Source organism: Dysidea avara, chromosome 3 (assembly GCF_963678975.1).
Source record: "Dysidea avara chromosome 3, odDysAvar1.4, whole genome shotgun sequence".
NCBI lineage: Eukaryota > Metazoa > Porifera > Demospongiae > Dictyoceratida > Dysideidae > Dysidea > Dysidea avara.
The window spans coordinates 10,488,156-10,501,674 of record NC_089274.1 but is presented as its reverse complement, the minus strand read 5'-3'; the positions used below and the strand labels follow the sequence as shown (position 1 = coordinate 10,501,674).

The 13,519-nt window shown below is 38.2% G+C and overlaps 1 protein-coding gene across 1 annotated transcript in view; it reads left to right on the top strand.

The window, feature by feature from the left end:
* LOC136249310 (uncharacterized) overlaps window positions 1–13,519 on the top strand; it is a 36,028-nt gene that overhangs the window by 1,896 nt on the left and 20,613 nt on the right. The window contains exons 3-11 of the mRNA XM_066041270.1: window positions 5,577–5,609; window positions 5,658–5,717; window positions 6,365–6,431; window positions 7,093–7,253; window positions 10,043–10,166; window positions 10,312–10,419; window positions 10,814–10,890; window positions 11,798–11,881; window positions 11,943–12,000. Coding sequence (XP_065897342.1) covers window positions 5,577–5,609; window positions 5,658–5,717; window positions 6,365–6,431; window positions 7,093–7,253; window positions 10,043–10,166; window positions 10,312–10,419; window positions 10,814–10,890; window positions 11,798–11,881; window positions 11,943–12,000 — 772 coding nt within the window. The remainder of the gene's footprint in view (window positions 1–5,576; window positions 5,610–5,657; window positions 5,718–6,364; window positions 6,432–7,092; window positions 7,254–10,042; window positions 10,167–10,311; window positions 10,420–10,813; window positions 10,891–11,797; window positions 11,882–11,942; window positions 12,001–13,519) is intronic.

The window sequence follows — 13,519 nt, the reverse complement described above, 5'->3', positions numbered from 1 at the left end:
GATAACAGCTAAGGCTACAGGCTTGATTTTTTCACTGTTCGACGTCACTTCGGCCAGAGAGGTGCCTTTTGGCATACCGCAGTACGTACAATACATTCTTCATGGACTTACCAGTGTCCTCTTTGTGTCCCATTCATCTTTGCTGACAGCGAAAAGTGTTGATTTGATGGTAGCACTTGATGGCTTCCCTTCGTAACGGAAATCATCTGTAGTGGCTATTTTGATTGCAGAGGTGCTTTTCAAACAGTTCTTGATTCGTACTGCTATGTAACGGGTTGAACATAGCAGACAACAAAGCGTAATGGATTGGGCGTAATGGATACTTCAGTTTTCAGACGGTAATTAATATAACTGGGGCGCACGGCACCATTTCTTTCGGTATGCATGGATTGCAGAGGCACTTTTCGAACAGTTCTTGATCTGAAATGCTGTGTAACGGGTTTAACATAGCTGACAATGAAGCGTAATGGATACTTCACTTTTCAGACAATAATTGATATAGCTGGTGGCACACAGCGCCATTTCAGATGCGGTATGCGTGGATTCACCAGTCATAATAATTATTTACAAAAAAAGTTAATAAACAAGTACACAGAAAAATTTGGAATTTTCAACTAGAGTAGGGACCATAGCACATCGATAAAAAGTATTGAAACAAGCTGGAGTAGTGCACGATATTAAATCACAGTAAAACAATAAGAAGTGTTATATCCCTTCTGTGCATTTCCATTATGGTATCTTGAGCACAGTAGGCATATAACACTTCTTATTGTTATACTGTGATTTAATATTGTGCACTACTCCAGCTTGTTTCAATACTTTTTATCGATGTGCTATGGTCCCTACTCTAGTTGAAAATTCCAAATTTTTCTGTGTACTTGTGCAATGAAACTTCACTTGAGGACCCCAATTCAAGGGACACTGTAAATTTAACATCTCTATGAAGGACAGTTTCTGTGGTTTCTACAGACATTACCAATTCCATTTACCTTAAAAGAGGACACCTTATAATATCAACACAATTTCAACAGTCCCAAAATGTCTATTATATAGAGGTTTGCTATCTAATACTATTCCTTGCTAAGTAGAAAAGTAACCAACCATCTATAATATTTGGGTGTTTTGTATGTAAAGCTTGTATTTTTCATAACATGCAGCAAAGACTTGTGTAATATCTTAGAGCAACTAATCTTACACGTGTTCACACAATGAAAATACGCACAAATTGCAATCATGTGATACAATATAATTATGTATTAATGTTTACAGAGTTGTGTGCATGAGTCTAGTGTGTTATGTACTATGTTACACTTGCCCCTCTCAGATAAAGCTAGTCCACAAGCGATTACATCAAGGGCGGTATCTGTCTGGTGGTCGGTGATGTCTTTGGGGGTAGCGCGGTGTTGAATCCAGAAAAACTTCGGCTGGTGGTAAAATCAAATGTTCAATTGCTGGTGGAGACCAGTCATTCTTAGCACCATCATCCCTCTGGTTAGCTTGAGTGGCAGTGTCCAATGTGCCTGGAACACAACGGTGTCGCAGTCTATTAGTATGTACAACCTTGGTTTGCTTGTCATCACAAATCTCTACATTAACAAGACTTTTTAATGACTTGACAACCCATCCCCTCTCCCGTCAAGGCTCCAACTTGCCAGGTACCGATAGCCATACAGGTTCCCCTTGTTTAAATGATGATGAACTAGTGTGCTGGTCATATGAGGACTTTTGGTTAGCAGCTGCTTGTGCTGTGTTGGCATGAACAAAATCCTGTAATTCGGCTAATCTAGCCTGGATTACAGCAGGGTAAGAAAGAGAATCATAGGCAAGCTGGGTGGCCCCTTGCAGTGCTGGTGGATCTCTACCATACAAGAGCAAGTATGGAGAAACTCCTGTACTGCTGTGATGTGCTGTCCGGTAGGCATATAGGACCTGGGATAAGTAGGTTTCCCAGTCACTTTGTGAAGTAACATAAGCCCTTAATAGTTGTAGTAACGTCCTATTGAAGCGTTCCACCATTCCATCACCCTGTGGGTGGTACGGGACTTACAGATACCAAATGCCTGGAGGACCTGCGTGAGAATAGTGCTCTCAAAATTGCACCCTTGGTCGGAATGAATTATTTGTGGTGGACCATACGTGCAGAAAAACTTTATTAGTGCTGTTACAATGCGGTTTGCTGTTTGGTCAGGTAGAGGAACAGCACCATCCCACTTAGTAAAATAATCCTGCAGCACAAGTAAATACCAATCATTATTGGTAGAAAGGGGAACTTGCAATATGTCTACAGCAACCATTTGCCATGGTCGACCAATTGGGATGTTTTGAAGTGGGGCACGTGGTGGCATGCTAAGCTTAGACTGCTGACAAGTAGTGCAGCTTCTACAGTATTGCTCAACATCTCATGCCATGTTGACCCAGTAGGCATTCTTGTGCAACTTCTCTAAGGTTTTGTCCACCCCTTGATGGCCTGCCGTAGGCACATCATGACTCAGCCTTAAAGCTTCTTGCTGGAGGAAGGACAGGTACAGTGACAACTGGCTCCAGTGGTCCAGGTGAGTATTTGTGGCACAAGGTATCACCATCTGCAACAAGCAATTGCTTCCAGAGTTGCTTGAATCTGCGTAGTGGAGGCTGGCTCAATCTCTTGTCAGATGGTACATTGGAAGACTGCAAAATAGTATGACGTACATGAGATATTGTGGGATCCTGCAATTGGGCCTGTAGCAACTCTGGTAATGGTAAGAAAACAGTTAAAGCACATGGAATTGATGGCAATCGTGACAGTGCATCAGCAGTGGTATTAGCAGAGCCCTTACAATACATAATCTTAAAAGTATATTCTTGCATGGCCAAAGCCCAGCGAAATAACATGCCCTCCATCTTTTGCTCAGCTAACCATTGTAGGGGAGCATGGTCTGTGTAAAGCTGAAACGACTTACCCAAAAGATAATGGCAGGATTGTTTCAGGCCAAAAACAATAGCAAGGCATTCCCACTGTATCACGCTGTAATTACGTTCGGACGATGTAAGAGAACAGCTTATAACATGACCATTTTACTCTAATAATGCACCTAGTCCCACTGCACTGGCATCAGTTTGTAGGACAAATTCATCAGCAGTAGAGTCAAAGCAAGGATATGCAAGAACAGGGGCCTGTACTAAATGAGCTTTCAAAGCTTGGAAGGCCTCATCACATTTGGAATCCCATGAAAATGGCACATCCTTTTGGGTTAGGAAGTGAAGTGGTACAGCAATATTAGAAAAATTAAGGATGTATCATCTGTAGTACGATGCCAGGCCTAGAAACTGACAAACCTCAGTTGCATTAGTTGGAACTGGCCAATCAGTGATGTCTTGGATCTTGCTGGGGTCAGCAGACATGCCCTGAGCTGAAAACACATGTCCCAAATAGCGTACACTGGACAACCCAATGTGGCATTTAGTACCCCTAAGTGTTAACCCTGCATCTCTAATATGTTGAAACACCACCCTTAGATGTTGAGCATGTGATTCTCCACTGTCTGAATGCACCAAAATATCATCCAAGTAAATAGTAATGAATGGCAACCCTTGTAAAGTCTTGTTCATTAGATGCTGGAAGGAGCTTGGAGCTCCAGTTAACCCAAAGGGCATCCTGCAAAATTCATACAGTCCCAAACTGGGGCCAGGGCAAAAAGCTGTTTTCTCCCTATCTGTTTGATTTACTGGCAATTGCCAGTATCCACTGTGCAAGTCAAGTGTAGAGAATATAATGGACCCAGCAAGCCTGTCTTGCACTTCGTCTGGCAGTGGTAGTGGATACGAGTCTTTGATAGTACGCTTGTTGAGTTCTCTGTAGTCGACGCATATTCTAAGCTGACCGGACTTTTTGGGTACAAAACTGCAGGGGCCATCCAAGGGCTTTTACTATGTGTAATAATACCCTGGTCAAGCATTGTCTCAAGCTGTTGCATTACTTTAGTCCGGTAGTGTGCAGGAACACGTCAAAGTGGAACTCTTACTGGGTTACCTGATGTATGAATGTAATGATATGCATCATTGGTTTTGCCAGGGGTAGTGCAAAATACAGCCTTAAACTCCTTTACAATGTCTTCTAGTTGTGGGTTGCCACATTCAGGGGTATCAAATTCTGCTGGACCCTTATAGTCAGGAATAGCACACTCATCTACCACATGGGATTGAATCATGCACAAATGGGCCTGGTTTAAATGTACATCCTCAAAAATAGGAATAACTTGAGCCACAGCAACATGGTCTGCAGCTATAGCAGAGTCTTTTACGAACCATAACTGGTGTACAAGTAAAATCCAAAACCAGCCCATTTTGTTGCAGGAAGTCAATCCTAGGATCACTGGTGTAACTAGGCTATCTACAACCACAAAATCATGCATAACATTAAACTCACCCAGCTTAGCATGTGTTCTTATATGTCTGAGAATAGGCAGCTGGTCTCCAGAAGCTGTGACAAGCCGCAATGATCTGGCACATTGGACACCAACTACATCTTTCATACCAGTTAGAAACACTATGGAGGGTCTAATTGCTTGTTGTGTATCAGGATTAGGACCTACTGATATTGAAAATAATACTGCACTGGGTATATGGTACTTTAACGGAGTTCCACTACCTTATGGACTATGTGAAGATCCTGTTATTAATGTGATACAGTCACGTATAACTGGTCTGATGAATTTTGTTAGAGTGCTGCTCTGTAGTGAGCTCAAGCCAAATGGCGAGCGCTTCCCCCTCCAGCAATGTTGATAGCTTAATTGCCTGGTCTTCCGCCTTCCATCCATTTTCTGCAGAAAATATTTCAAATCTCTGGAACCTTGGCGTCTCCACTCGAAAAGGGCTTCGGTAAACTGATGTGCTGTTCACCCATCCTCTGCTACCATTGTAATATCTTAGAGCAACTAATCTTACACGTGTTCACACAATGCAAATTACAATCACGTGATACAATATAATTACGTATTAATGTTTACAGAATTGTGTGCATGAGTTTAGTATGTTATGTACTATGTTACACTTGTAACACATATATCTAGGTCTAAATTATGCCTGTAACTCTAGCTCATAGTACTGATAATAATAGGTACCACATGTTAGGGCTAAGGCAAAGGTTTAAAACTTTGGAAACCTTTACAAAGTTGTTGCCTAAGCATTGTACCAGGGGCTATAGCTATTACATCTTTAACAAAGCTTCACAGCTTTTGCAGGTAGCTTTATTACAAAGTTTCGGAGATGAACATTTTACCACACTTATGTACATTAACAAGATTAATCAACAGTTTTGGTATACTGTGTGATATTATTTTGTTATTGTACCAGACCCACCCACACACAAAAGAAAAGTAAGTGATGTGACTATGCAAAGCTAAAGACAGATAATATCAATGTGATGAAATGTTGACCAGATTATATAACTTCATGAAGACAAGTATTATGTATAGTGTGGCATGTTACCTGTGGCAACCATATGCAACATATGATTATGTTCCATAAAATCAGACCACTTATATATAATCATAGTAACACGGAGTATCACATACATTTAATGTGCCTATTTTACACAGAGGCCTCATCGACACCTCTATGAAGTACAGCAGGTTGGCTAAGATTACTATATAACATCTGATAGTCTTGTATATTTGTAGTGTACCAGAAGTTGTGTAGATACAGCATTTAATGATTCATTGATGGAATCTCAATATTGTGTAAGTTGTGGCTTCAGTACTTGTCCGTCATAAGTGTGTGGGAATATTACACTCTGGACCACAGAATGTAGACTAGATTCATAGGTTAACCATGTGGGATGTTACCATGCCCTGTAGCTGTGTTGCATATCATGAATGTGATTATTGTGCTAACCAGGCACAACTCCCACATCTGATTTTACATTTCATGTGTGTACGTTTGTCTGTGGTGTATTATAGGCATGTATCTATCCTTACCATGTCAGTTATGATTCTAGCTGAAGTGTTCACTGATTACTAATTAATTATACTGTTTGTGTAATCATGTAATTCTTAATCATGTATTTGAATTAGGTACCTTGTAGTTAGGCAAGGAAAGCATCTTTTATACTCTGTTTTTTCTCAGCAAATTCTCCACTGTCATTATTCGGTATTTTGTTATAACTTGACATTTTTATCTTGTGTGTATAGAGACAGACCCACATTCAAACGCATCAGCAATCTATATGTGTGTGTGTGTGCATGCGTGCATGTGTGTGGTCTCTTTGATGACATTGTACACACTGCTTTGTGGGTATCATGCACTAACCAAAAGTGTTTACGTGAGACCATTATGTACCTACATACAGTGCTGAACGTATTCCTTTACACCAGTTGTCTTGTTTCAGAATAACTCTAATACATCTATTGAAACGGCATGTGAAGATGGCTTTAATGCCCTGCAAAATGTTACAGGTAAAAACATGGATGTGTCTGATTAGTGTGTTCAGTGTATTATATATATAGTATTGCAAGGAAGTATAGTCAGAAAATTTAGAAGACAATTTAAGACACGTCCACCTGCTGTATTAAAGTCAAGTGTAGGTGACCAAAGTCTCTCATTCTTTTACAGTGTTAAATTCATTTTCTTAATTTTTACTTTAGCATTGTCTCAATGATAGCTATGCCACTGTAGTGTGTACATGACAATTCTTATACTCAAGATATTACATAAATACTACATCAGTTTAATGTGCAATAGAAACAATGTGTTTGATCAAATTCACTTTCACTATGATGCATGCAAGTGTATTGATTTTGTGACTGGAATTGCAATTAGGAGTCTCCACCTTCAGATAGAAAAGCCATTGACTTAAAATGAGACAGCATAGTAAGCAACAACATAGCTTAATGGATGGGGAAAATTTCAACTATCTTTATTGAAATATTGTATTCCAAGTCATAGGCTTAGAGATGTACGTGTGGAATACACTTTTTCACAAACCCGGTCACATATATACGTAGGTAATTTAGATGAGTTAAATTACTTGATGATGCTTAATATACTGTGTGATCTACACCTTTCTTGTGTTCACATATCTTCCAGTATAATGTTTTGTATGGTAAACTGTTCCAGGTCCTGTTCCACCCACCCCATCAGATGCTGCTACATACACCGCAGTAAATTTTGGATTATATCAGCTGAATTTGCCATCTGAAGTTGTCAGTGATGATACCATAACTACTATTATTAAACTCACTACTATTGCAACAAACATTACTTCATATTTTTGGCAGGTAAACACAGTACAGTATGTACATAATGCTAAGAGTTACAGTACATAATATGTCCCATTGACAGCTGAATTCCTAGTAAATTATGGCCAAAATGATGAATCATGTCATTTAAATCTTTGATGTCAGTGCACACGATTACTTAGCCACTATACACGTATATCTAAATACTCCCAATATAGACTGGGGAACTTGACTACATTGCTGATAGTAAACACAGTAGCAAAGTTATTTGCAACAGTCTCAGCAAAAACCTGCCTAGCTTACACAATTTCTGAATTTATTTTTATTGTCTCATCATTATCTACAGTGTCCAAGAGTGTTTTTTTAATGGTGAGTACAGACAGTAAGCAGAGTAAAGAAATTGATTTGCACAGTGATGAAAACTACAGTACCTCTCAAATGTAATGTTGTCTCTTGAGAGTGCAAGCAGTTAAAGAATGAGCTAGTTAAAGGGTGTGGCATCCATCATCCATTTCGCTCGCAAGTATCCTGGGATGAATACTCACAAGCAAAACGAGTGCCATGCCTTTTACTTAGCTCATTTTTTAATCGCTTGTGCTTGCACAAGACGACATTACATTTGAGCAATACCATACTGGTGCATCCATAAATTTTGTTTGTCTACAGCATTGGGATTTGTAACAACTTGCATATGCAAGTATGTAGGTGTTTTAAATCTATGGAAATGTCTGTTTACATCTACTGCCTTGTAAATAAACACACACGACATGCATATCCTATGAACAAATCAAAGATATTCAAACTCTTGATCTGCAGGCAGATAAGATGGTGTATAAGTTAATGGATTTGAGACTTGCTTCTCTTAGTTTAAAACATATTTTCTTTGAAGCACGTGTAATTTTACCTATTAAAATTTCATTTATTTAGAAAGTGTAATTGTGTGAACTAGGTGGGTTATTAGTAATACGGTTACATTTTAAGGTTATCATCAGCTTGAACTAATAGTTGTAATCCAAACAAAGTGTTTGCAAAGTTGTCTTGCACTTTATATGTATCACTCAGGGCCACCCAGAGAAATTAAGGTGCCCAGGGCAAAGAGTTGAAGTGGGACCCCAGGCGCAAGGAGGTTTCCACTCTGAATCACAACTTCACCCAAGCTGTAAGTTGAAGACCAAAAAAAAAATAAAAAAAGGTCATTACATGTTGATAATGACAATAGCTACCCCTCCCCTCACCAACCATATTTCCTTATTTATAAGCTTGCTACACTGCTCCTCTGAAGAATACTGTGACTGCTCGATTAGAGTATCTAAATCTGACTGCTCTATTAGAGTATATCAATCTTTTATACAGGTATTCAAGGGGTCCTTTGTGGGGCCTCCTGGGGCCCCTTTCAGGCTGGGGCCCAGGGCAAAATGCCCCAGTCCCCCCCCCCCCCCCCCCCCCCGGTGGGCGGCCCTGGTATCACTACAGCATGTACCCTATATACAGTGTAACCTGTGTATAGTGGTTACCTTAGAGCAAAATTTCTGACTATTATTATTACAGGTATAAGGAAAAGTGGAATTTAAGGTACGTTCCACAGAAATGAAAAGTAGTGAAACAAGGAAGGTTGTCTAGACCTGAAGATACACTAGTGGTCACTTACTCCATGCAGGGTGAATTAAGGATTAAAAGTCCACTAGTATATCTGCAGATGTAGGCAACCTCACTACTTCTTTATTTCTATGATCCCTAATTGAACTAAAATTCCACTTGTACTTGTTTGTTTTGTAACAATATCACAGTATGGCTGGTGAACCAGAGCATACGGCATTTAAAGAAAAAAATGGTGCTTACTTTATAGGTAAAGTCCATGATGCATGCAGTATTCCAAAAGATGCCTGTTGGGCTGAAGCAATATCTAACAGTGAAAAAGTTAAGCCCATAGCCTTAGCTGTTATAGAGTTACACTTGTCTGAATGCGTCAGGCAAGCAGTTAATTATGTAGTCTGGCAGTCAGACTGAGTCAGTAGAAAATTGTTAAATTTTTTTCTTCTAATTCTGTTGCAATTTATTGTAAGCAATTTTGGCCACTTCAAAGACACTTTTGGGCTACTTCGCTTTTTCAGTAACTGATGGTTGGGACACATGTTTGGATGAAAACACTAAGTCTGGTGCCATACTTTCTCTTGACACTGTGTGCTGCTTCACCAGTCATCAATAAAGTAAGTTTGATTAGGGATCATAGCAGTGAAACAAAAAGGCCGCCTATACCTGCCCTGCAGATATACTAGGGAACTTAATTCAGTCATGGGTACAGACTGAATTAGGGATTAAATGTCCACTAGTATATCTGCAGGTATAGCTGACCTGCTTGTTTCACTACTTTTATATGACTATGATTCCTAATCAAACTTAAACATTGTAGCACTAGTGGTGTATAGTATTCAATGAAAGGCAGGAAGTGTAAATGTTAATGTACATTGTTTGGCTGAACAAGTTATTAACTGCTCATTATATAAGAGATGAAATTATGTTTATACAGTGATTCAGTGATTTCTTGGCTGACTGTTATGTGTATTAGACAAGTGACCGCTTAATACAGACCAACATACATACATTTAGTCAAAGGCAACTTGACTTCTCTATAAGAATTTCTGACTGCTCTATAAGAGTATCTTGATCTCTTACAATATAGAATATCCTTCGTTCAAAGTTATCGTCTTTTTTAATGAGACAGCTTATGATTTAATTGGTGACAATCAATAGTTGTTTGTAAGTGATCATGTGTGTATCAAAATTAATGTACTATGTGGCTATGAATAAAGTATCATTTTCTTTTTCAGAGATCACATGATAACTCTTTCCAGCCATATTATCTTCACTACTGCAACCAGTCTACCTGGAGTTACGCTGTTGTTAACAAGAATGGAGTATCAGGGTTTTCCCCTACCACTGATGATTGTTTAAGTAAATATACACAGTGTGACCTCCATTATCTGAATGGTTAAATCATGAAATTGATCTGTTCCAATACTAATAAATGTCCTTTGATATTCAGATAATTGAGATCCTACGTATATACAACCATCTACACATATATCTCTTCACACAGGTCTACCAGTACCAACTGATTTCAATATATGTTATAGTTTAGATCTAAGACCAGGATATGTAAACCATACCTATGCTTACGTCACTTGGAGATTTGAGTCACCTGTTGGTATGTTATCAGTGTAGTGGACATACGTACATGTACTAGGTATTTATTATGTAATACAGTGTGGTACTGCATGGTTATAATTATATCTCAAAAACAGTGTCTAATTAATATGCTTAGGTACAGTGGAACCTCAGTTATCTGTCACCTTGGGACCAGGGGTGGTCCATAAGTCTGAAAAGTCCATATATCTGAAAATGTGTATAAATAGCTATAAATAGCCTTAAAATAGCATAAAGAACATTGGTAAAATATTATTCAACTACTCTAATAGAGCAGTCATTTCCATAGTTTGGTTAACTGAGAATCCAGATAATTGGGGTTCCACTGTACAGTGTACACATACATAAAATATGTACAGGTGACAATGCACCATACATTATTCTATGTCTTTTAGTTACAGGGATTGAAATTTCCTTGGCAGTTGTAGTGAATGGATTACATGGAGACAATGTAACATTTTCAAGTGTCACTGTACGTACGCTGCGTGTTCTAGATATAATCATACACTACGTGTGCTGTATACAGTGCATATGTGACTGGCTGAGCTACTCTAGTGACCAAGGAGTGGACTGCCAAAGTTTCAGGCTTTTGTGATGAACAGTCTTGAAATTATAGACTAGACATTTGGAACAACAAGAAATTCAATTTGTACAGCAACAGTATAGCTGATAAATCACAGGCACTTAAATTGATCATAATTCACAATTGAAACAAGCTAACTTGCAATTGAAACAGTTAAGCTACAAAGATGAGACTTTACTCAATCTGTTTACCATGTACTGGCAAATCCATCAAACTACAGTATTCCCCTGTATTCCTCTGTGTGCACAAAGAAGAAGGCCATTTCAATATTAAAAGAATGACAAACACAAACTCTATTTCTACAACATTGTAAATACATACCTGTAACTCACGTATCTTTTGTTGTATAACACAAAACAAAGATTTTCTTTCCATAAACAGATGAATCTGATGGTGTTTAGGTGTTATTGATTTGAGCTTTGTTTCACTGCGTAAATAAGTGATTAAAACATGAGTAAATTTTTATGTGGCACACAACATTTTACCTAGTTATTTTTATTTCATATTGTTTTTATAGAGCAAAATAGAATTTTGTGAAAGCAACCAGTTTTTGTTCAGCGCATCACATACACCTGTATGTAATCCTGAGATAAGAAACAAGTGTATTGGTTTGTCCTCACATATGTAAAGAACTTTGCTTTGTAGGAGTTGTATAGTGTATGTGAAGTAATTACTGTCAGCTAACAGCCAGTTGCAGCATGATAGGCTACCACATCACTCATAATTTTGTATATAACAATTCACATGTATGCTTCCCTTGTCACTGTTATTATTGTATGATCTTGTTGTTATATAGAATGAACTACACTATACACTTCAGTCTAACTCACCTGCTGTTAAACTGCTTCCATTAAATCAGGAAACTCCTGTAGTGTTTCATGTATGTAATTGTAATACATTTGCTATAGATATATAATTATTATGAGTATTTATTTACATAGATCCGGGTAAGTGGTAGGGAACCCACCTATGAATTCCGAAATCATTCCAAACTACTAAGTAAGTTGTTGAGCATAATGTACAGTTTGTAAATAGTGAATACAATAGAGCTGAGGGATTGTGACCACAATTACAATTGCAAGTGATTACTGGACAGTAATCACACGCTATATATTATATTCTGAGCTAGCTGTGTGCCTTTTTACAATATGCACCTGTCGTTAAGCTACCTTCACTAGCATGACTTATGATACTAGTTCTAGGCTGATAGCAATTGTTTTAAAAGTTGAATAATGTTATGATCTATTAGCAGTAGGTTATAAGAAGAATGTACTATTTTCTAAGTTTTGCAATTATTTCATATCACAATAAGTGCTGGAGTTGATTAATTGCATACTTATTTTAATTAACTGTGAAAAGTGTCTTGTTTGGAAAAAGGAAACACAGAATCGCCTACCTACATACATATGCATAAAATATGTTTCTCACTAACATATTAACAGATTTGTTGCTTCTTGAGCCATACGACGCCTTGCTGTGTTTTAGTCAATACAGCATGTACGTATGTTCTTATGCAAGCAAATGTAAATGAAAAATAGAAATTACAAGTTACTAGAGATCATTGCAATTAAGGCCATTGCCTTTTGTACAGCAGTCATGAGAGATCAAATCAACTTAGACAAAAAAGGCCCCCAGCAAAAAAGCATAACACTTTGGGGGATTGATTGCACCTAGGACCACCTACGTCACACTAGAGTTGTACCACTTTGCTATACCGCTACCGACTACCCTAGTTCATCTTGATCTCACTAAAGAGTTTACCTTCATACAACTAGCTAGTATGTTTAATTCTAGAGTTATGATGGATGATTGCCATACAAATAGCAAAAAGAAATAAATTTGTACGACACTGTCATACAAATAGCCACTCTGTAAACTTGGATCATATGTATTAACATTGCATTGCTATTCTGTGCAACTATTTTATCATACAGTACAGTAGTACTGTATATTAAGGATCACAGTAGTTTGGACTTTTTATTAACCAAAAAACAGCCTCGTCTTTCCTTTATAACAGCTTGACAGTATTGGTTAGGCATAGCCAAGTCCACAAAGCAATCCTAAACCTGTCCAACAATTTTTTTATAAATTTTTTATTTAACAGAATTTTATTATGACTAACTGACTAACTGATGTCTCCATGCAGACAAGCATAACTCGACAATGGCTTGATTTCTTCACCATTTGACATCACTTCATCCAAAGACGTGCCTTTTTGTTAACCACAGTACATACAACACACACACCATGGACTTCTCTTTGTCCTCATTTGTGTCCCAGTTCTTTTTGCTGACAACACGGCAAAGTGTAGATTTACAGTAACACAATGTGGCTTCCTTTGACTGTGTTGACTAGCTATCATGCTTATCACCCGTATTTCCATGGCAACTGGAATGATTGCAGGGACACTTCTCGCACTGTTCTTTGTTAGTAACACTTTGTAGTGGGAGGAACATAGCTGAAAATAAAGCATAATGGCTGCTTCACTTTTCAGTAATTGTTTGTTGGAGCATGCATT